Source organism: Eptatretus burgeri, chromosome 6 (genome assembly GCF_056783735.1).
Source record: "Eptatretus burgeri isolate ZD-2024b chromosome 6, Ebu_testis_v1, whole genome shotgun sequence".
In the NCBI taxonomy this organism is placed as follows: Eukaryota; Metazoa; Chordata; class Myxini; order Myxiniformes; family Myxinidae; genus Eptatretus; species Eptatretus burgeri.
In genome coordinates this window covers 21,429,319-21,451,818 of record NC_140966.1, presented here as the reverse complement: position 1 = coordinate 21,451,818, position 22,500 = coordinate 21,429,319, and the positions used below count along the sequence as shown (strand labels likewise).

The window sequence follows — 22,500 nt, the reverse complement described above, 5'->3', positions numbered from 1 at the left end:
ATGCTCAGACCTGACCAAAGTTGTGTGTTCGTGCCCCGTTCCGTACGATGATAAAGTATCACGGGCTGCGCGCGAGTCCGCCATTTTACACGTGGCCAGCACGTGGGTCCGTCCGCCTTCGAGCATCGTGTTCGCGGTTATCAGAGGTGGTGGGGTGCATGGTGCCAGCCCTGATCTATGTCAGGGAATTGAGGGAAAGGATTGGATATAATTATTAGATGGAGATTCGGATTTAAGGGGACAGATATATTTATCAATGGAGATATGGATTGAAGAAGAGTGTGCCGTGTGCATACTGTATGTTGTTAACATTTGGTATGTTGGTTATGCCTCTGATCGCCTGAACAGTGGGTGGGGGTTATCGTTGCGCTGTACATGCTCCATGCAGCACTGGTGTTTATTGGCTTCTACTGTTGCCCTTGGTCCTCTGTGAGGACGCATTCTTACGCGAAGGGCGCGGCTGTGGTGTTTTACCTATGGGTGTCTGAGCGTAGCGCCTGCTGGCTCACGCGAAGACCCCTTGCTTGAATTTACCTCAGGAATCGAGAAAATAATAGGAATGAGATTCAGAGGTTTAACCAGACCTAACTCTGAGATTTACAAAACACACTCTCATGTTCGACCCACTAGACAAGAAGGAAGGGACTATCTGAATGTACATTAATGAAATAACTGTCTGGGGACCACTGCATGTTGGCTGCTATTGGTGTTGGAGGGATGCGGTTTCAAAAACTGCAACAATATATACAATCCTACGATCTCAATGACTACCCTAATTGTTGCAAATGATCTACGGCTGTGTTATTCTCCTATCTTCGGGCATTGTGCACTGTGACGAGTTTGGGGCTTTTTTATATGACTGAAAATTCTATTTTCTTGGTAATTATTATTGCTATCAGTAGACATAACTAATCTGTATGAATATATCATCAACGTTGGAAGCATGTTTTATTCGGCTGTTAAAACCTCACATTCTCACAGTTTCATCCCCTATGGATTATGGTTTCAGCAAAACTTGGCTTGTCAGTATTGGACATTTCAAAGCCATGATATTTGGTAGCCAAATCTTGTCGCTTCAGTGGTTTCCTTCATGGGATCAGTTTGTCATTGAGGCTTGACACTGTATTGACAGTTTGACAAAAACCACTGATGTAAAAGAAGGTGAAGCTGGAATTTGTCTTCCACATTCAGATATACTCTATTGCATTTTGTTGGGAAACCTCTGGAGTTTTGTTTCAAAAATAGTGGATGGGATTTCATTTGACAGGAGAGACTAAAACAGCTATTGCAATCCCATGATGGAATGGCCATAGCGCCGGAAGTGTTGCCCACCCAAATCCATTGACATCATCCAGCAGAGTCAATGCTTTGAGGAAAAATCTACTTTCAACGTGACCAAAGGGAATAAATGGAGCAGTGAGATAAACTAAGTTTCGATGGTGGAAATAGAATTTTGAGACATTGTTAATTTTGCCTACAAAGTTTGGTTGACAGTTTGTTCAACAATCAGAGGGGGCGGGGATGGGACGTGGAGGCATGCTTAGAAGGAGAAGAGATATGAAACAAAATCGCACTTACCGTCCTTTTATTTATGCAGATTATTTTTTTCTCTTGTAGGAGCTTTGATAATTACAAATTGAGGCTTGATTTTAAATTACAATTTAGTTTATGGTTGCTATTTGACATGTACTCAATCCTTTGGTCCTGTATTTGTCTTGCAGGTGCAGTGGTTGGGGATGGACAGTCGGCTGTTGCCAACAACATCGCAGACATTACTTATCGCCTCCAATGGTGGAATTTCACCAACTATGACCTCCCAGAAATTAGCAATTGTAAGTTTTGTTGATTAGTGGTGTTTAATGTCTTTGTTGACCATTTTCTACATTCGGCTGCATCTAAATTTTAAACATGCAAAAGGGAGGAAGGGGTGGCAAGGGAGTAAAATAATATAAAGAAAAACACCATTTTGTTTATGCTTATGACATATATATATATATATATATATATATATATATATATATATATATATATATATATATATATATATATATATATATATATATATATATGTGTGTGTGTCGAAAGAGGCGACCAGGGTTGCGTCAGGAAGGGCATCCGGCGTAAAACATGTGCCAAATCACTATGCGGATCATACGGATGATCCGCTGTGGCGACCCCGAACGGGAGCAGCCAAAAGAAGAAGAAGAAGATATATACACATATATACATGTACATGTACATGTACATATACATATATTGTTGTGGGCCGGGGGTTGGTGGCGAGAACTGTGCTGTATCACGTGGTTGGGTTTTCGTATATCATGACTCGCCCGCTAGGGGTGGCAGTGATGTACATCCGGGCGCGCAATAAAGCGGAGTTGCTGCTAACGCTCTCACTCTCCATGTTCCGCTGCACCTCGGACATTACAGTTGGCCGACGAGGATGATTGGTAGACGAGTCACGGCGCACGGACAGGTGCCCGTTTTCGTAGGAGACGACTTCGAATTGTTTTCGGAACAATTGGGGTGCTATTTCCACGCGAATGATGTGGTCGACGAGAGCAAGCAGAAGTCGATCTTGCTCGCCTCGCTATCGACGGAACATTATCGACTGCTGAGTGATTTGGTGGCGCCAGACAAGCCCAGTGGGGACACGCTGTCGTTTCGGGACATTGTGCAGAAGTTGAAGGCCCACTTGGCGCCGGAAAAGTCATTACCGCTGGCTCGATACCAGTTCGATCGCCTCGCGAAAGGTACGGGGGAGCGCGTCACGGATTTCGTCGCGCGAGTGAAGCATTCTTCCGTGGCCTGCAAGTTCACGGCGGGGGAGCGTCCAGCTCGACTCAGAGATCGCTTTATTTCTGGTTTACAAGATGAAAAAATGGTTTAGGCGATTCTACGGCTGAAGGATGAAGTCATTACATTCAAACCGGCAGTCGACACTGCTACAGCTGTCGAGCAGACTCTCGGAGATGTTTGGGCCATCGCCGGCCACAGCATGCCAGATGGCCCAGGGGGCCACGCGTTGTCGTGAGCGCCCCGGGACGCACGCGCGAACTTCGGTGCGGGCCGGGGCCACACGGCGCTGCACGAACGGTGAGGTGACCCCACGGACGTGTTTGGGATGCAGAGGTCGACACCTGTGGCGTGTTTGCCCCTTTTCTGAACACAGTGTGTTTACATTGTCGCAAGGTGGGTCATCTGAAGCGTATGTGCTGAGGGGCGTTGGCCACCGTTTAGGTCATGGCCGGCAATGTGCGGGGCGACCCGGGGTGGCACCTGCAGCCGATGATGAGCCTGTTTTCAATTGTTTCTGCAGCGGCACGCCCAATGACGGTGGAAATCGAAGTGAACAAAACACCGATCACATTTCAGGTTGATACGGCAGCGGCTGTGTCAATCATTGGCGAACAGACCGCGCGTAGACTCAACGGCCTGAAGCTTATCAGGTCAAACCTCACACTGTTCACCTACACCCGCGAGAGGATAACGCCCATCGGGATGGCAGACGTGTCTGTGGGGTACCAAGGCCAGGTCGCCACGCTTCCGTTGTATGTCGTGCGGGGGAGGGGTCCGTCTCTCCGAGGCCGGGACTGGCTGACCCGCATCAGGCCAGATTGGGCCGCCGTTCACCTTGTGCAACCCGCGCCTAGCCGATGGTAGGATCAGTTGGAGAAGATTCTTCAAAGACATCAAGGTTTGTTTTGCGACGACCTTGGGAAACTCAAGGGCGTGGAGGCAAAGCTCTTCCTGAAGGAGGGGGTGGTTCCTCGTTTTGTAAACCACGACCGTTGCCGTATGCCCTGCATGACAAGGTCAAGGGTGAACTGGATAGGCTGGAGGCCTGTGGAGTGATCAATCGGGTATCGTACTCAGATTGGGCCACCCCGGTCATCACGGTGCTGAAACGGAATGGAGACGTCCGATTGTGCGGGGACTTCAAGTCCACGGTTAACCCAGGGCTCAGCGTGGAGCAGTATCCACTGCCGTCAATCGATGAGATATATGCACGGCTGGTGGGGAGTCAATACTTCACGAAGCTTGATCTGCGTGATGCATATTTTCACCTGGCGATGGATCCCGGGAGTAGCGACCTTTTGACAATCAACACGTGTCAAGGACTCCATTGATATACCTGACTCTGTTTTGGGATTGCTTCGGCCCCGGCCTTGTGGCAGAAAGCCATGGATCAGGTTTGCATTGGCCTGCCCGCTCAAACCTACCTGGACGATGTGCTCATTGCAGGGAAAATGGCGGACGAGCACCTTGCGAACATTACCCAAGTGCTGACGAAGCTGGAAGCGTGCGGCCTGCGCTTGAACAGGGACAAGTGCGCCTTCTTCAAGCAGCGCTTGGAATACCTCGGGCACATCATCACGCCGGAGGGGCTGTTGAAAGGCCCTCGGAAGGTGGAGGCAATTCAGCACATGCCACCGCCTCGCGACAAGACGCAGCTGCACTCATTCATTGATATGGCACAGTATTACCAAAGATTCGTGCGCGGGCTCAGCTCGCAGCTTGCACCGTTAACGCGGTTGCTCAGGAAGGACGAGCGCTGGGCCTGAGGGCCTGCACACCAGGCGTCGTTCGACCGCATCAAGCGGCTGCTTTCATCAATACCTGCTGGGGCGGCATTTCACTTTGCAGACGGATCACAAACCGCTTCAATTCAACCTGAGACTCGAACGCGGGGTAACAGTGGTAGCGGCCGCGCGAATACAGCGGTGGTGTCTGTTTCTTGGTGCTTACAGCTACGATATTCAGTTCCGAAGCACCGAAAAGCATGCTAACTGCGACGGGCTCTCGCGCTTGCCTTGCGCGGAGGGTCCAGCTTCGTCTGAATCGGCCGACCGGGTTGATGTGTTTGCACTGAGCCAGGACAAAGCGGGCCGATCATGGCCAAACAGGTCGCGGTGGAATCGGCTCATGATCCAGTGCTCGCCCGTGTCGTTTAGGCGATTTCTACGGGGAATTGGAGCAATCTACCTTCAACACCAGCATCTCAGCCTTTCGCGTCGCGCGCATCAGAGCTGTCGTTGGTCCAACGGTGCATTATGTGGGGAATGAGGACGGTGATTCCACCAAAGTTCAGGCAGCGGTGTTTGGAAGAACGACATGTCAGTCACCCTGGCGTCGTGAAGACCAAGAGTCTTGCTCGTCACCTGTTGTGGTGGCCGGGGTGGACAAAGACATTGAGCAGATGGTTAAGCATTGCACCATGTGTCAAACAGATGCTGATAACTCGCGTCGAGCTTCGGGACTATGGCCGACCCCAGGCAGGGCCTGACAGAGGGTCCATGTGGATTTTGCGGGGCCGGTTAATGGCAAAATGTTTTTGATTGTGATCGATGCGTTCTCTAAATGGCCGGAGGTTGTAGTAATGCAGCATACATCAGCAAACATTCATATACAAAAACTGCGGACGATCTTTGCTAATAAAGGATTACCCGAGATTCTGGTCTCTGATAACGGTCCGCAGTTCATCGCAGGTGTATTTGATGAGTTTATGCGTCAAAATGGTATTTGACATCTAAGGTCCGCGACAACTATCATCCTGCGATGAACGGGCAGGCGGAATCATTTGCTAAAATGTTGAAACGGGCTTTGCGCGGGGGGGGGGGGGGGGGGTGTTGCACCTGTGCAGACAGTGGTCGATGTCTTTTTGCTCCAATACAGGAACGCTATTCATCTTGTCACGGGCGATTCTCCTGCCATTCGTCTCTATGGACGGGCATTGCGGTCCAGACTGGATTTGCTGCGACCTGGAGGGTCGGTGAGTGGGGCGGTGTCGCGCCCGACGCTGCTGCGCGGTTTTGATGTGGGACAGCGGGTAATGGTGCGCGATTATTTCCACGGTTCCAAATGGGTGCCGGCTTTGGTCTCTGTGGTACTGGGGCCGGCGAATTGCATGGTGCGGACTGATGGTGGAGAGGTGTGGAAGCGGCACGTGGACCAAATGCATGATCGCTTTTCAGCGTCACCCTCCCCCCCCCGTGCCGAGCGATGTGGGACCCCCACCTATGTGGTCGCCGTAGCCAGATGTTTTATTGCCAGGGCCGAACGTGCCGACGCCCACGGGGTGTTCACCTGATTTAGTCCTGCCCGAGGACGACGAGCAAGCTTGTCGGCCGGGGGCGGTTGTTGTTGCGGATGGGGCAAGTCCGGCGAGGGTGTCACCTCGACCTAGCCGGGAGGCGTCTGAGCCTGAGCCGTCTGGCGGCGCTGCCCGCCCAAGGCGGGTCAGGAGATGACCGTGGTACTTGGAGGATTTTGAATGTTGATTGGTTTCGTTTGGTCATGTTATAATTGTCATTTCATCATTTGGATTGTCATTTTACGGGTGGAGGAGTGTGCTGTATCACGTGGTTGGGTTTTCGTATATCATGACTCGCCCGCTAGGGGTGGCAGTGATGTACATCCGGGTGCGCAATAAAGCGGAGTTGCTGCTAACGCTCTCACTCTCCATGTTCCGCTGCATCTCGTACATTACAAGAACGACAACCAGATGGGGGAGGTTACGCCGTCTCCCAGCAGACTCCCCGGAATTGTAGGCTGTCGCTCCGGATAATTCCGTGAGCTGGCGGGTTGCTAAACCAACCATGGACGCTAATATCTCAACCGCGTAGCATTGGTCTATTTGTCTAAAACCAATTTACCTAATAAAGTACGCGATTTCTACTACCCGGGAAACTATGCCCTCGGCACGTCTGCTGAACCGTGTCACTCTACCGACTGCGGTAGAGTTCCAACTACCAACTAGCAACTCCGGTTCGGGTGCAGCCGAGCGGAAACTGCCAAAGCCGTGCCGGCTATGATGGACCGATTACCGGGGATGAAACCCGGCTGATACTGAGATGCGGACCATGCTGGACCAATGCAAGAAGGGACAGAAACACACTGGTAACATTTCTAATATATTTATTAACAGTAAAATAAAGACAAAGGCAAGACGACGCAAATATGCAATAAGGGAAATATTTACAATCAGCAAAAACACTTACTCAGTTCTACTTACAAGACTGGCCCACACGCAGACACACGCACAAAAAGAAAAGAAACCCAGAGTTCTTTATTGGACCCTCCAGCCGATGAGAGAGAGAGAGACGAGCCAGCTCAACGGGATTTAAGTCTGGAGACTGTGCAGGCCATTCCATGATTTGAAGCCTACCGTCTTGTTCTTTTCTTCTAAGGTAGTTCTGACATAGCCTGGAGGTGTATTTTCGGCCTTTATCTTGCTGTAGGATGAACCCCTGACCAACTGGGCATAGACCAGCGGATATTGCATGGCGCTGCAAAATGCTGTGCAAGTCGCCGACTGAATCCAGCAAAAGAGCCCCACATCTCATGCTTCCTCCTCCATGTTTGACAGTTGGTGTCACACACTGAGGAACCATCCTTTCGCCTACTCGACAGCGTACAAAAACCCTACGTGATGAACCAAAGATTTCAAATTTTGATTCATCGGTCCATAAGACCTTCTTCCAGTTTTCAGTAGTCCACTGGCGGTGCTTCGTGGCCCAGGCAAGCCTCTTTTTCTTATTTTGCCATCTCAGCAATGGCTTTCTTACTGCCACTCGACCTGTCAAACCTGCAGCTCGAAGTCTTCTCTTCACAGTTGAAACTGAGACTTCCTTACTTCGACCAGTGCTTTCCTTGAAGCTGCTGCCCTGTGAGCCGCCTGTCATGCAAGCTGTTGACTCTCAGAAGCTTGTCTTCTGATTGTGTTGTGGCTTTGGGTCTGCCAGACCTCTTCCTGTCAGATTTTCCTCCAGTTTCCAAGTGCCTTTTGATGGTGGAGGAAACTGTTATCCCTGACACCTTGGCTCGCTTTGCAATTTCTCTGAAGGAAAGACCTATACTTTTAAGGGTTATAATGGTCTGTCTGTCGTCCTTTGTTAATTGTCTTTTTCTCGCCATTATGATATGCTACTTCCTGCAGTGCAATGTTGTCCAAATAATGCTTCAGAGGGTCTAGCCACACAGTCTGTTCAATACTGCTTATATACAGACAGAGGGTTTGTAACTAATCAACACAAGTTGGGACACCTGTCGGAATTGTTTGCATCAACTTTCAAGGCTTAATTTACTTCCATTGCTGCAGAACAGCTGCAGTTGCTAACCCATTACTTTTTCCCTGAAAAGGGCCTAAAATTTACTTCTTTTTTTTTACAACTCTAAAATTTACATTATTTTTCAGTTTTTGGTGACAAACTTTTTTTTCAACCTCTGGCAGTTTACCGCTTAGCTTTGTACCATTTCAGGTTATTCACTGGACTTGAACTGCTTAAATTTAAGTAAAAACTGAAAAATGGGGGTGTTCTAATACCTTCGACCGGTAGAGTGTATATATATGTATGTATATATATATATATATATATATATATATATATATATATATATATATATATATATATATATATGTATAATATATCCATACATCCATACATAATGTCAGAACCCGCTGTTTGCAGTTCCTGAAAAATGCCACGAATGTCGAGGCAAAGCTTAAAAATAAAAATTATTTTAACATGCCGTATTTTCCAGTGTATAAGCCACACTCTTTTATGGGCAAAAAAGGCAAGAGTTGGGGTTGCAGTTAATACACTTGTGTAGAAAAAAAAATCAGTCCTTAAAACGATCAATGCTGAATTTCAATAATATTCAAAATGAACACTTTTGCTTTTTTATCACTCTTTAGCTTTTAGCTCTTTAGCTTTTGCACTCAGAATTGCTGTTCAGCTAAATTTCGCCTTTAAAATTTTGAAAATTGGTTCAGGTTAAGAGTTTGTACAGCGTTTTGTTAACCATGTGTGGAAATTAAATCAATTTTAAAAAACCGGACTCTCCAGGAATTCAGGTGTGTGGCAGATATAAAGCCTTGCGGCTCTGTAAACGCCATTAAACACAAAAGAAGAAGAACACCTGGTCTCGCATCAAAATAATAATTAATTATTCACAAAAGCTGTAGTCTTTGGTTGGGACACTTGCAGATCGAGTGTATGAAAAGTTTACTAAGGTCGAGGTCACATTTGCTCTACGGCGAGGACACGGTGGCCGTACGCCTTCTGAATTGACAGAAACGTGCGGCGGCCGCAGAGAAACTGAGGTGGCCTTAGGGAGGCCCTACGCCATTTGGCTATATTTTACAGGCCATAGGGGTGCCGTGGAATTATAGCGCGGAGTTATAACTTTTTTTCATTTCTACGTTCGCCATAGCAATTCGACAAGCCAAGCTATGATGTAGATGTGTTCCACGTCGACCGTACGTAGGGCGTTCAGTGGGCTTGCGTTATTCATGCGGCTGCCGTAAGCTCTTCTCAATGAAAAATGAATTTTCCCAACCCCCAAAAAATTACGGCGGCCTCACTATTTCCACGGTCGCCGTACGGTGGCCTTGCGGTCTGTGTGACTACCTGCGGGCAACGCAGGGTCGACGCACGGTTCTCCTATGCCCGCCGTGCACCTACGTACGGCCTCCGTGGCTGTCTGCGTCAGCCGTGCGTCCACCGTGCGCTGCCGCTAGAGATCGGAGTATAGGTGTTTGCCTATACACAGTGGTGCCCCCAGAATCCCAATTTAATTCGTTCCAGGAGGCTGTTCAGATTGCAAAAATTTCGGATTCCAAAAATATTTTCCCAATAAAAAAGAATGGAGTGAATTAATCCATTCGTGGACCCAAAGAAAACCCACTTTCAAGACACTTTCAACTGAAATTCCCCATGTTTCAGGTAAAATAAGATGAGTAAATGACCTTCGGTGGCGGTGTATTGTATGTAAACTGGTACAAGCACCACATCCAAAGGTCCACACAGGCTCGATCTCCGTCCTGGGTTCCGATCGCTCGCGCACTCTGCGAGAGCGCTGCCTCCAGGGCAGCTCATCAAACATGATGCCCGCAGAACCACAATCACTTTCATCAAACCCATCGGGCTGACGTAATCATGGATATTTCAAATTACAACTGGTTTTGCTGTGAAATTCAATCCTTGCCCGACAGTCCGTCAGACCACGTGATCGGATTCTTTTTTTTGTTATTAATTAAAACACAAGATGATTAAAAAAACAAACATCACAAATGAAGGTGAAAACACGAGGTAAGGCCTAAGTCACATTTGGCTCGGTGGCCGGAGGGTCTACAAAATGTACGGGCACTCGCAATTATAAAGCGGCCGCAGTATTTCCACGGTCACACAATGTAGCAGTCACATATGTTTTTATTTTTTGGGTAGACACACGGGGTATTTATAAATTGTGGAGACCGAAAACGTGGTGGTGGCGTACGGTCTTTGATTTGATGTCGCACAGTGACCTTAGGGCGTTCCTGCAGCGGCCGTAGAATTTTCAAGGCAGATGCAAGGTGCCCACAAGGCGACCGCATGGGGGACCCTAAACCGAACGTGCGGCCAGACGGATGGTAACGAATGTTATTTTTACCAGTTCTTTTGTTTCGGCTTGTCGAATTTCTACGGCGAACGTAGAAATGAAAAAAAGTTATAACTCTGCTTTATAATTCCACGGCGACCTTACGACCTGTAAAATATAGCCATTCGGCGTAGGGCCACTCTGAGGCCACCTCAATTTCTCTGCGGCCGCCGCACATTTCTGTCAATTCAGAGGGTGTACGGCCGCCATATCCTCGCCGTAGAGCAAATGTGACTGAGGCCTAAAGTATCGATCGACATACGAGAGATGCTTTCACAAGGACTTCCACCGACGAACTGAATGAACAAAGCACGAAGATGCGGCTCGAACAGGAAGGGGAGATACGTGAACAAACATGAACGCTACGTTGTGTTCGGTTTTTTTTAAATGTATTAGGTTTTTAGGGCAAAATTTTCTCGAAAAAATTGTTCGGATTCCAATTTGTTCAAACAATGGGGCGTTCGGATTCTGGGGACACCACGTTATATTATAGTTATAGTATATTCAGTTATATATATAGTTATATTTTTATTTCAGTAAAAAAAAGAACTGATATATACCCACTCGTTACCGTCCTTCTGGCCGCACGTTCGCCTTAGGGCCCCCCTGCGGTCGCCTTGCAGGCACCTTGCATCTGCCTTGAAAATTCTATGGCCACTGCAGGAACGCCCTAAGGTCACCGTGCGACATCAAATGAAAGACCGTACGGCACCCCCACGTTTTCGGTCTCCACGATTTCTAAATACGCCGTGCGGCTCCCTGAAAAATATAAACATATGTGACTGCTACATTGTGTGACCGTGGAAATACTGCGGCTGCCCTATAATTGCTAGTGGCCGCAGATTTTGGAGACCCCACGGCCGCCGTGGCAAAGGTGACCTTGGCCTAACACTTCTTTAATATCGCAAACAAGAAAAACAACAGTGAGAGTGTCCTTCACGTTAAGCCGTGCACCGAACCTCTCTAACTCACTCTCTGCTCCACTCCTTTTTGTCCCGCCTCCATTATCAGGAAAACACACCGGTTCCGTTCGATGAGCGAAAGGATGCTTTCTGGTCTCTGGAGGGAAAGGACCGCTACAAATCTAATAACGGAACACCCACCTCAAATAATCTTGCGCACAATGTGATGATCAACACTACAGGTCATGAGAAGGACAGATACACCATCATGCTCACCTGCACCGCATAAGGTGGCAAGCTTCCCGCGTTTGCTGTGTTGAAGAGGAAGACAATGCTCAAAGACAAGTTTCCAGCTGTTGTCATTGTTCCATACAAAATTAATGTACAAACGTATTTTGATCTAGATCAGAAAATAAAATGATCAATTTATTCATTTATTTTGAGGGTGAAAAACGGGTGCGGCGAATACACACCCGTGGTTTCTATACCGGAAAATACGGTGGTCTCGGTTTGTGGAAGAGCGATTCCACAGAACAAATCAAGACACAACATAACAAAGGGAACAGCAGGAGAACGGGGAAACACCAACAACAGTACAGAGGGAGAAAGTAGACGGAACCATTCAAACAAGGGATGCAAGTAACAATGAGGGGTAAGGGAGAATGCAAAGGGTGGACAATATGGATAATAAGCAAAATTGTGTTTGACCAGTTTGTGATTTTGCCAAGGTCTTGCGAGAGGGAAGAAGCTGCTGCCTGTCTGTCATAATGATGAGAGGTGTCCTGGCAGAGAGTGGAGTCAGCAGCAACAAAGAGAAAAAACGGATTTTCCAGACAGCCAGTGAGATCACTCATGAAGATTAGGAATAATATGGCGCCTAGAACACTGCTTCGGAGTACTCCAGCCTTGACAGGAAGAGGATTTGTAAGAGTTCTGTTGATAGCCACATGTTGTCCATGAGAGTGAAGGAGGTCATTAATCCAAGAGTGGAGTGGTCATTAATCCATTAATCCAATCCATTAATTCAATAGGCAGGCAGTTTGAAGAGCAAGTCAGGATGCCAGACTGTATCAAAAGCTTGAGATATGTCCAGAGAGACAGCTCTGATATCATGTCTGATGTTGAGGGCCTCCACCATTGTTGGGAGAGTAGAAGCAGCATGTCCAAAGGAGAGTGACCAAGTCTGAATCCGAATTGATGATCTGAGATGAGGTTCTTTGAGAAAAGGAATGATTTCATGTCAACTGCTGTGATGGATTCCTTGATCTTACTGATGATTGGAAGTATGCTTATAGGTTTGATGTTGAGGGGATCAGTTTTTGCAGCTTTTTTTTTTATCTCACCTGGAACGCAGTTCCAGGGAACATATGGGATGGCGCATCATCCATCCGCATGTATTTGTAACTTCTCCTCTCAAACTACACATATGATTTGTATGAAACTTTACCACAACGTCCATCACCATGCATGTACCAAAGTTTGTTCATGGCATTAAAAAATTTTTGGCCGTAAGGGAGTTTACGGGGGTTGCCCCCCAAAATCGGTTTCTGCTTTCTTCTCTGAAACTACACACACAATTCTGATGAAACATCACCACAACCATCATCACCTGTGATGTACCAAAGATTGTTCACAGCATTAAAAAAAAACTCGGTGTCTCGGGAGGTTACTGGGGGCGGGGAGGCGGGGTTGCCACCCAAAATATGTATTTGCTCTCTTCTCTGAAATTACACAAACATGAAACCTCATGACAAACTTCATTACCCGTGATGTACCAAAGTTTGTTCATGGCATAAAAAAATTTGGGCCGTAAGGGAGTTTACGGGGGTTGCCCCCCAAAATCGGTTTCTGCTTTCTTCTCTGAAACTACACACACAATTCTGATGAAACTGCACCACAACCATCATCGCCCATGATGTACCAAAGATTGTTCACAGCATTAAAAAACTCGGTGTCTCGGGAAGTTACTTGGGGGGGGGGGGGGGGTTTGCCACCCAAAATATGTATTTGCTTTCTTCTCTGAAATTACACAAACATGAAACCTCATGACAAACTTCATTACCCGTGATGTACCAAAGTTTGTTCATGACATTAGAAAAATTAGGGTGTAGGGGGGAGTGGGAGGGGGGGGGGGTGCACCTCAAAATATGTATTTCCTTTCTTTTCCGAAACTACACATGCAATTTCGATGAAACGACCACAACCTTCACTTGTGATGTTCCGAAGCTTGGTTACACCATTAAAAATAATCGGTCCTGATGTGGTCTACAATGGGGGGGGGGGTTTCCCCCCAAATTAAGTATTTACTTTGTTCTCAGGAACTTCACACGCAATTCCGACGAAACTTCACCACAATTTTCATCACCCGTGGTGTACTAAAGTTTGTTCACGACATTTAAAAAAAATTACGGGTCTAAGGGGTTATGTAAAAAATCGGGATTGTTATGTAATGCCAATAGTTAGCCACTCTCGAAACCACATCATCCCTGTCTTGTTTAAAACCTTTTTTAGACTGTCGTTTGTCATTCATACATTGCTTTTTTTATTTCACGTAAATTTTTTTTTTCCTTTGTGTCTAATTTTTTCATAATGTTGAATAACAGAATGGTGTGGTACTTCGAGGATACCCAATCTTGGAGCAAAAGTGCCAAAAAATTTTAGTCAGCAATATCAAATACTGCATGTTTTCCTGCATTTCTTACATAACCCTGACTGTATCGTGCAGCTCTGTCATTGCTTGTTTCTCAAAAAGCTAGATGGTATTCATAGAATATATACCCCACACAGTCTTGAGAAGGACCTGGTGCGAGAAAAACTTGTTTTTTTAAGGTTTTTTTTTTCTTTCTTTGGTCCAATATGGCTGCTAGACCACATGACCGATGACTTCATCTTTATCAAGCCGTATTTTCTATGGGTAGTTGATCAAGTCATTAAATTTTGCATTGCTTGGTTATGCGGTTTCTCCTTTAAAGATTTTCAAAGATTTCCCCTTGAATCCAATATGGCTGCCAGACCATGTGACACATTATGGTCATTTTAATGAAAATCCTGTTCAAATTTCAAGTCATTCAGAGGAAAATTGAGGATTTCAGAAATTTGGCCTTTGTTGATCTTTTGGCTTATGTTAACCTCAAAAAGAAATGGTTGTTGAATTCAATGATGAAATGTGAAAATCATCAAATTTCAAGTCAATCGGATGAAAATTAACAATTTTAGAAATTTGGCCGGTGTTGACCTTTTGGCCGTTGCTGACCTTTTGGCCTATGTTGACCTCAACAATAGTTGGTGGTTGAATTCAGTGATTTGATATTCAAATCCTCTTCAAATTTTTAGTCAATTGAATGAAAATTGAGGATTTTTAGAAAATTGGCCTATGTTGACCTCAAAAAGAATGAGCATGTGCTAAAGTTTCAATTTCCTCCGCTGATTGGTTTTCGATGTATGCTCTTGTGGTGGAATTTATTTCTTCAGATCAAATAAACTCCTCAGGTTTGGAATTCAGAGCATTTATTGTGAGGATAGCAAAAGCAAAACACAAATCTATGGCTTGTGTTGAATTATGAATTGAATTGAATTATCCTTGACCAAGAAAAAAATTTCAGCCACACCAAATCCATATTTATACATTTTGAAGTGATATGTTAACATAATTATTTTGTCAGAAAATATTTGGAAATTTCTTTCAACATCTTGTCATTGCAACAGCTGTTTTTCAAACCTCATGATGATTTTGAAAATTTTTCATTGTTATACAGGGATTAAACAAAACATCTCTAAAAGGGCTTGCTTGTACAATGAACATTCTAAACTATTTTTGGTTTTTTTTTTTAGCAGATTATTAGAGACTTGTATTCATATTATAAAGCATTTATAATTCCACAGACGAATCTCAAATGGTAAGAAAAGGTTGAGACGTGTGGTTTAGGTAACCTCAATGTAATGTGTGAGGCTTGGCACAAGATGTCACCATTGCCATACACAACCTCAAGACTCACACTTTTGCAGTCATTAATTAATTAACACATTATACTAAAAGCCATTATTATAATGATACATTGTCCATCCAATACATTGTCCATCCAATTCTCAAATAATTGAGAGCTTAATGGAGTATATATAATCGATACATGTATATGAATCTAAATTCCTGTAATGAATTCTAATCAACTTTAAAGGAATATATTTCGTATAATTATTGTTGTGATTGCAAAGTGTATAATATTAAGTATATATACTTAAAGTGTGTATTTATTTGCATTTATTAAGCTCGGTTATGTGCTTGTTTATAAAACATCACATGTACACATTCTGGCGACTTGACTTTTGTGAAATACAACCTGTGTTTACAAGCTCAGCTTTATTTGATCAGCCAAAGAGTTTTGCAAGGCTCTTTTCCTGTGACTCTGTGTGTCAACAAGTTATTTTATTTTTTTCAAGAAATATTTAGCTTCGAAGTTCAATAAATCCTCAGAACAGTGTATATTTAATGTGCTACCATGAACAAAAATCCGAAAGTTGGATTTCACTTTGACACTCTTATCAAAATGCAGACACGTATGACATAATACATACATACATACTGTACATACATACATACGACATATGTACATACGCTACCAATCGCTTAACCCTACTTTTCGCTTTCCGGGCGCAGGGTGGTCATGGCTTCATCCAGCCTCAGGTCACACAATGGCCTGCACCAAGAAATGTTCAAAATCATTACTGTGGATTAACAGGAGAGAGAACACCATCAAAGTGATCATGCTGAAGCCTGATGTACATAGCCATCTGCGTGACATTATCAGGCAAATTTTCATCAGCATGCATAGCAGAGTACCTTACCCATACTCTCACTGTTGTCCACATACACTGGGGTATTCAGCAAATGTGCTTGAGTAAGAATTTCGTTTTCTGTACCCCAAGTACTTGCCCTGTCCATACGAGAAGCTCTTATGTAGGCTTCAACACTGGACACACCAGTGGAAAGTATGAATTAATGGCTCAGTGTCAGACATGAGTTCAACAATTGCAGAACGCACAGCTCCATGTTGTTATTGCGAGACAATGATAAGTGCAAATGATTCAAATAAACATTTATCTCTGATTAATTGAACATTGGCCACTCCACTCGATGCAGTATGCCAAAACAAAGATGAAAGGAACACTAAATGTCAGTTGAAATATTTGTTCAATTCAGAGTTAGTGTGGATATCCCCTGTTTCATGCTGTTCTGTCGATGCCAGATGTTCAGTGGTGCGCAGATGTCGCGAATCTGCCGCCGAGAAACCGTGACTCGAGAATGTTCTTGATCATGTGGTTCGTTTTTACCTTGATAAAATGACTGGAGGGATGGTTCATGATCACGTGTGTCCCATGTGAAGCACTCGTACTTCGCTATTTCATTTTCATAAATACAACACTGGAAAATAAGGGATTTCCCGAGGCATGATATTTCTTCTGATATTATTTGATGTTCATATGTACGACACGGAGGCCAAATAGTGGCCCCGCCCCCATCAGGCTGATTGACAGTTGTGCAGTCCCACCCACTCCTCTGATCCCTGCCTATTCTTTTACAAAGGAATATAGTTGTGTGTACATTTCATGGAATCCTTTGAAACTTTTAAAATTACAATACCAAAGGATGATGCACGAGGTAAAACTATCGAATGGTACTAGAATCATTGCCATTAATAGAGGCAGCTCAGAAATATGCCATTTGAGGGAAGTTATTATGATTATGAACGAGATGAATTCTGGGATTTGACCAATCTCGTTTTTTGTTTTTTTTTCTTTTTTTCTTTTCCTTTGGTCTGGAGAATTGAAAAGTGATTCCTGCCTCAACAATCAGCTGAACAAACTAAGTAGGTTTTCATACGTAGCATAAACACCTTTTTCGAGAAGATACTCCAACTTTAGTTTTGTATGTAGCAGATGGGGCGACCATTTTTTTCCACGCCATCTCTACATAGATAGTACTCGCGTACTCTGATATGTACTTCAAGTCAACTTCAAGTTAGTCCTCCATCTAAACCAGTGTTTCTCAAGGTGGGGCGTGGCAATATTTTGGTGGAGCATGAGGATTCAGAATTAATGAATCAATATATGATCACTTTCATAGCTTTGCTTTGAGTTCCCCGGTGGGGCGTGGCAATATTTTGGTTGGGCATGAGGATTCAGAATTAATGAATCAATATATGATTGCTTTCATAGCTTTGCTTTGAGTTCTCTTCTTGGTTGACTCAGCCATTTCTGGTGGATTTATCTGAAGTACCAGAGCAATACCAAGAGGAGTTATGTCAGTTGCAAATAGATGTGTCTGTGAAAACTCTTTTCAAGATCAAAGGAACCATGATGTGGCTGTCTGAGGAGAGCGAAAAGAAATACCCAAACTCGACTACTTTGGCAAGGGAAGTATTGATAAATTTTCCATCATCTTATTTAGTCGAATGTGGATTTCATTTTGTTACCGATTTGCTGCAAGCTCAGAGAAATCGACTGGAAATCACGAAACGTGGTGATTTAAGGCTGAAACTGACAAAATTGGTTCCTCGAATCAAACAAATCTGCAGCCAGCGTCAAGGGCAGGGCTCCCATTGAAATGAGTAGCAATTGAATAAAATTTGCAATAAAGTTTTAATAAAGCCTTTTGAATACATATGTAGTTTACACTGTGGTGTCTCCAATCATGGTGGGGCATACGATTTTTTTGAACATCAAAGTGAGGCGTGGGACAAAAAAGGTTGAGAATCACTGATCTAAACCTTTGGAGGTGAGATGTTCATACGTACTGTATTAGTGTTACCGTACCGATTTTCGACATTTGATAGATTTGACTATCGGAATTTATGCTTAAAAAAATTATGTCATCATCTGAGTTTATATTGGAGAATTTTTGAATTATTCACACTTCTCCATATTGTGAATAATTAAATAAATACATGTCAAAATCCACATAGTAAATAGTTTTAATGTTTCGCTTTTTCACACTCTTAAATGTTATCAGATGCATTTGTGTCCTAGCTATAAAATGATGTCCCTGCAAAATTTAATCCGCAAAGTGATGTAAAATGTGTTGGTCCAAACTTCATCTTCCAGAAATATAATTTTCCAAAACACTCACCTGGGGTAATTAAAATTAATTTACAAAAGAAAGAGGCATCTTGAAACCTTCAACACATGGAATGGTCCCCTCAAAGCCCAGATCTCAGTATCATTGAAGTTATGGGACTATTTGAACAAAGAAAAACTAAAAAAGAATCCCAGCACCTGAGGTGATCTTTGGAATGTCCTCCTCCCCTCCTCCACCATATGCAGCACATGGCTGCAGGTAGCATCATTGGCTGAGAGCACAGCTGTACCACTGAAGCAATGCTGCTATTACCAGTACACTGGTACTCATTTTGCCGACCTTGGAAGGATGACAAGCTGAGTCAACCCCACCTGGTGTTAATTCAAATTCCAACAGGGGCTCAAACTCAGGACCCTAAGATGCCAATCCAGCCACCATAACCACTAAGCTAACACCAGGCTTTTTGGAATGTCTTGGAAGAAGGATGGAACCTCATTCCACAAGAGTTTTAAACAACATTCCTTCCACGCTTTCCCTTTTTATTAGGTCATCTCTGCCGAGATGACCTAATAAAGCCGGACCAAATGTACGTCCGTACGTCCGTCAACAATTTTTCTTTCCTATCTTGATGAAACTTAGTATGTGGGTAGAGGTCGATGAGTGTTGCACAACGATATAACTCTTGTCCGGGTTCAAGGTCAGGGACGAGGTCACGTAAGTTATAAAAATCGCCATTTTCAAAACCTATCTAGTCTGCCATTCTACAAGATATTCGGTAACTGTTTATTGATTATGATAGTAAAAAATATTATCTTGTATCTAACTGGACAGATTTTTGAATTTCCGTCCCGTTTGGCCGCCACGTAACCTGGAAGATGGTCAAAAACACCTCCCGGTACAAAGAAAACTTTTTACTTCCGATCATGATGAAATTTGGTATGTGGGTTGAGGTCGATGAGTGATACCCAACGACATATTTTTTCCCGGATTCGAGGTCAAGGTCACGAGGTCACGAAAGTTGTGAAAGTCGCCATTTTCAAAACCTATCTAGCCTGTCATTTTAGGAGATATTTGGCAACGGTTCATCGATTATGATAGTAAAAAAACATTATAAAGATGATCGTCACACCCACACGGGGGTCATTTTTACACCCTTGGAATTGTCTCTATTTTTTTTGGTCTTCCTTCCAGTCCTATAATGTCATTTCATTGAAATGAAGTGACAGCTCATTGTTACAGCAGGAGGCTTGTCACAGAGACGGGGGAGGGGGGAGCAGGACTTAAATGTGTGGGAAGGATATTTCAAAGAGCTGTCGAACCATGGAGGAAGCAACAGCAAGCTGGAGCTACCGTGTGATGTCGAGGGGAAAGTGGAGTTGGTGGAGATCACAGAGGAGGAAATGCGGATGGCATTGAAGAAGATGAAGAAGGGAAGAGCGCAGGCATTGATGTGTGTACAGAAATGATAATTGCAGCGGGGGAAGTTAGTCAGTTGGACGAAGAGGTGCCAAATTTATGTTTGAGAGAGGGTTGAATTCCAAATGATTGGAGGATAGGGTCAATTGTGCCAATATGGAAGGAGAAGGGAGATGTTCAAGATCTGGGAAAGTACAGGGGGCACTTTGCTCCTTTGTCATGCCATGAAGATGCCACAGAAAATTCTGGACAGGAGGATAAGGAAGAGTATGGAGATGGAGATTGGAGAAGAGCAGCAGGAGTTTAGAAAGGAGAGCAGGACAGTGGATGGGATGTTCACTCTGAGACAGCTGGTGGAGAAGAGGTTGGAGGTGCAAAGTGAGATGCCATTGGGATTTATGGACCTGGAGAAGGCCTACAACACTGTCCCGAGAGAGATGGTGATGGCGACATTGAGATGGTTGGGAGTGCCAGAAGCAGAATTTTTTTCTTCATAAAGTTAACTCGAGTCACCATGATCTTGTAAACACAATCCCTTACATTTAGTATTTTGAACAAAGGCCATTCCTGCATCAGTGCTGTTGCCAAATAAGTCTTGCCTGCAGATTTTCAGTAAGGTGCATTCAAATGAAAGGCTATGGTGATTTGAAATACATGCCTGTATGGGTTGCTTGATCATTGCAATCGATATGGCATCCTGTATGGGATGCAATATCGATTCCATTTAACATGCATAACCTGAGAAATCCACGTGAAATTTAATTACCTGCATCTTATTTCGTCAAGCTAGGTAAGTAGCCCAGCTACAATATGAAGTCAAATATTTTCCACCATTTTCCAAGATTCATCTGTTGCAGCAAATGGAGTTTTCACCGTTTTGGGTTGTGGGTTAAAAAAAAAAAATCCTATTTGGAGTAAATTTGGTGACTGCATTACAACTACTCATGACATTGACAGATTTTCTTCAAAAATAATAATAAACGTTCCCTCCAGGAGCAACGTTATGGTGTCAGTGATTTTCTTGCATTGTACCACTGTCATTTCCCCACCCTTAATACCCCTACCCTCCGGCAAGGATCAGTGGTTAACCAACTTGCCCGATGTCACGTGTACAGTCGACAATTGCATGTTGTCTTCTACCTTGACAGGGGGGAGAGGAGGTTGTGGGGATAAACTTCATGCCCATGACCTAACCTTGGGCACTCAGAGCTCATATGTGAAATTTGATGGAAATTGGCCAAGCAGTTTTCAAATCTACAAGGCTCAGACACATACACACACAGAGACTTTATGAAAATGGCTGCATTGAGCTAATCAGTCAAATGCAGGTTTTGTGGGAAAGAAACAGAAAGTATCAGTCAGCCCCTTTCGGGATGTAAAAAAAAACTCATGTCAGAACAGCTGTTCACAGAAAGACATGACAGTGTCTGCAGAGTAATCCACTGGCACATCTGTAAACATAACATCCCGGTCCCAGAAAAATCATGGACACACAAACCAAATCCAATCCTTGATAGGAGCATATAATGCTCACTTATGACTGGTGATCCCCGTCAAGTATGAACATGCAAACAAAGCATTGCTTCCGTGTAAAATGCTCAAACACAAAATGGAAAAGTCAGCATTGTTGATCGAGGTTTCACTTCCCAATGGCTTTGGACTAAATGCCACAGAAATCAGGAAAATGACCAAATACCAGGATCTGAAAAGTGAGGTCAAGAGGATTGGAAATTGAAGAAAGCTGAAATTGTACCAGTGATAGTTGGAGCTGCAAGAATGAGAAAGAAAACCCTTACCGAGTACTGAAAAATCATTCCAGGAATATCACTTCAAACGAGCTGCAAGTGGAGACTGTCAGAGGTTCAATGAAGATTCTGAAAATATCCCTTGGAACGAGGCTATGAGAACGAAGTTTCACAATTTGATTCATGAATCATGATCCTTCACCAAAAAAATAGGAGGTGGAGATTTTCAGTTCTGGGAGAACTTCCTCCCGCCTCATGAAACCCGCAAATGGAGATAACACCAAACAAGACTTGCCAATTTTTAGTGTGATCCAGTCATTTATTTATTATTATGGATTTTGGCTCTTTAACATTTCAAATACAGTAAACATGTTACTTTGCTGTCAGGTTTAATCAAAAGACCGCATGTTGTACTTCACAAACATATTCTATGTCTATCTGTGAATCTCAATGAAGATGTAAAATGAAGAGAAACATGCGAGAAAAAAAGATTTTTATAGCACGAAGATGTTGTGCCTGCTGCTGCTGTTTGTGTGCTCCTTCCGTGTACTCAGATAGTTTTCGATTGTTTCGAGAAATATTACTCTGTATAATTTTGTGTGCTCCTTCCATGTACTTCTCAAGGGTTCCTGCTGTTGTAAAATAATAAATGTTACTGTTGAAACCCTTTAATTAAGTTCCCATTCCTGCTTCTTCTTCAATCCTGGAAAGAGGGGTTTTATAACAGGCATCCTTATGATTAAGCAAACACAAATTTTTGTTCCAAGGAAGTCAATCATTAGCTTTCCAACAGTATGATTTTTATTACTCTCTGACAGCAGGAACCCTTTTGAATGAAGCATGACAAATGGAAGGATCCTTCTCCTTTTTGTGATGGATGGTGTTGTCTCTCATGGATTCCTATGTCCCTGAAGGTAGCAGTATTACGCTTTTTGTTCCTGTT

The 22,500-nt window shown here is 44.0% G+C and overlaps 1 protein-coding gene across 4 annotated transcripts in view; it reads left to right on the top strand.

Moving 5' to 3' along the window:
* AMBRA1 (autophagy and beclin 1 regulator 1) overlaps positions 1–22,500 on the top strand; it is a 249,360-nt gene that overhangs the window by 165,702 nt on the left and 61,158 nt on the right. For all 4 annotated transcript variants that reach the window (XM_085884254.1, XM_085884255.1, XM_085884251.1 and 1 more), the window contains one exon: positions 1,722–1,832. In XM_085884254.1, coding sequence (XP_085740380.1) covers positions 1,722–1,832 — 111 coding nt within the window. The remainder of the gene's footprint in view (positions 1–1,721; positions 1,833–22,500) is intronic.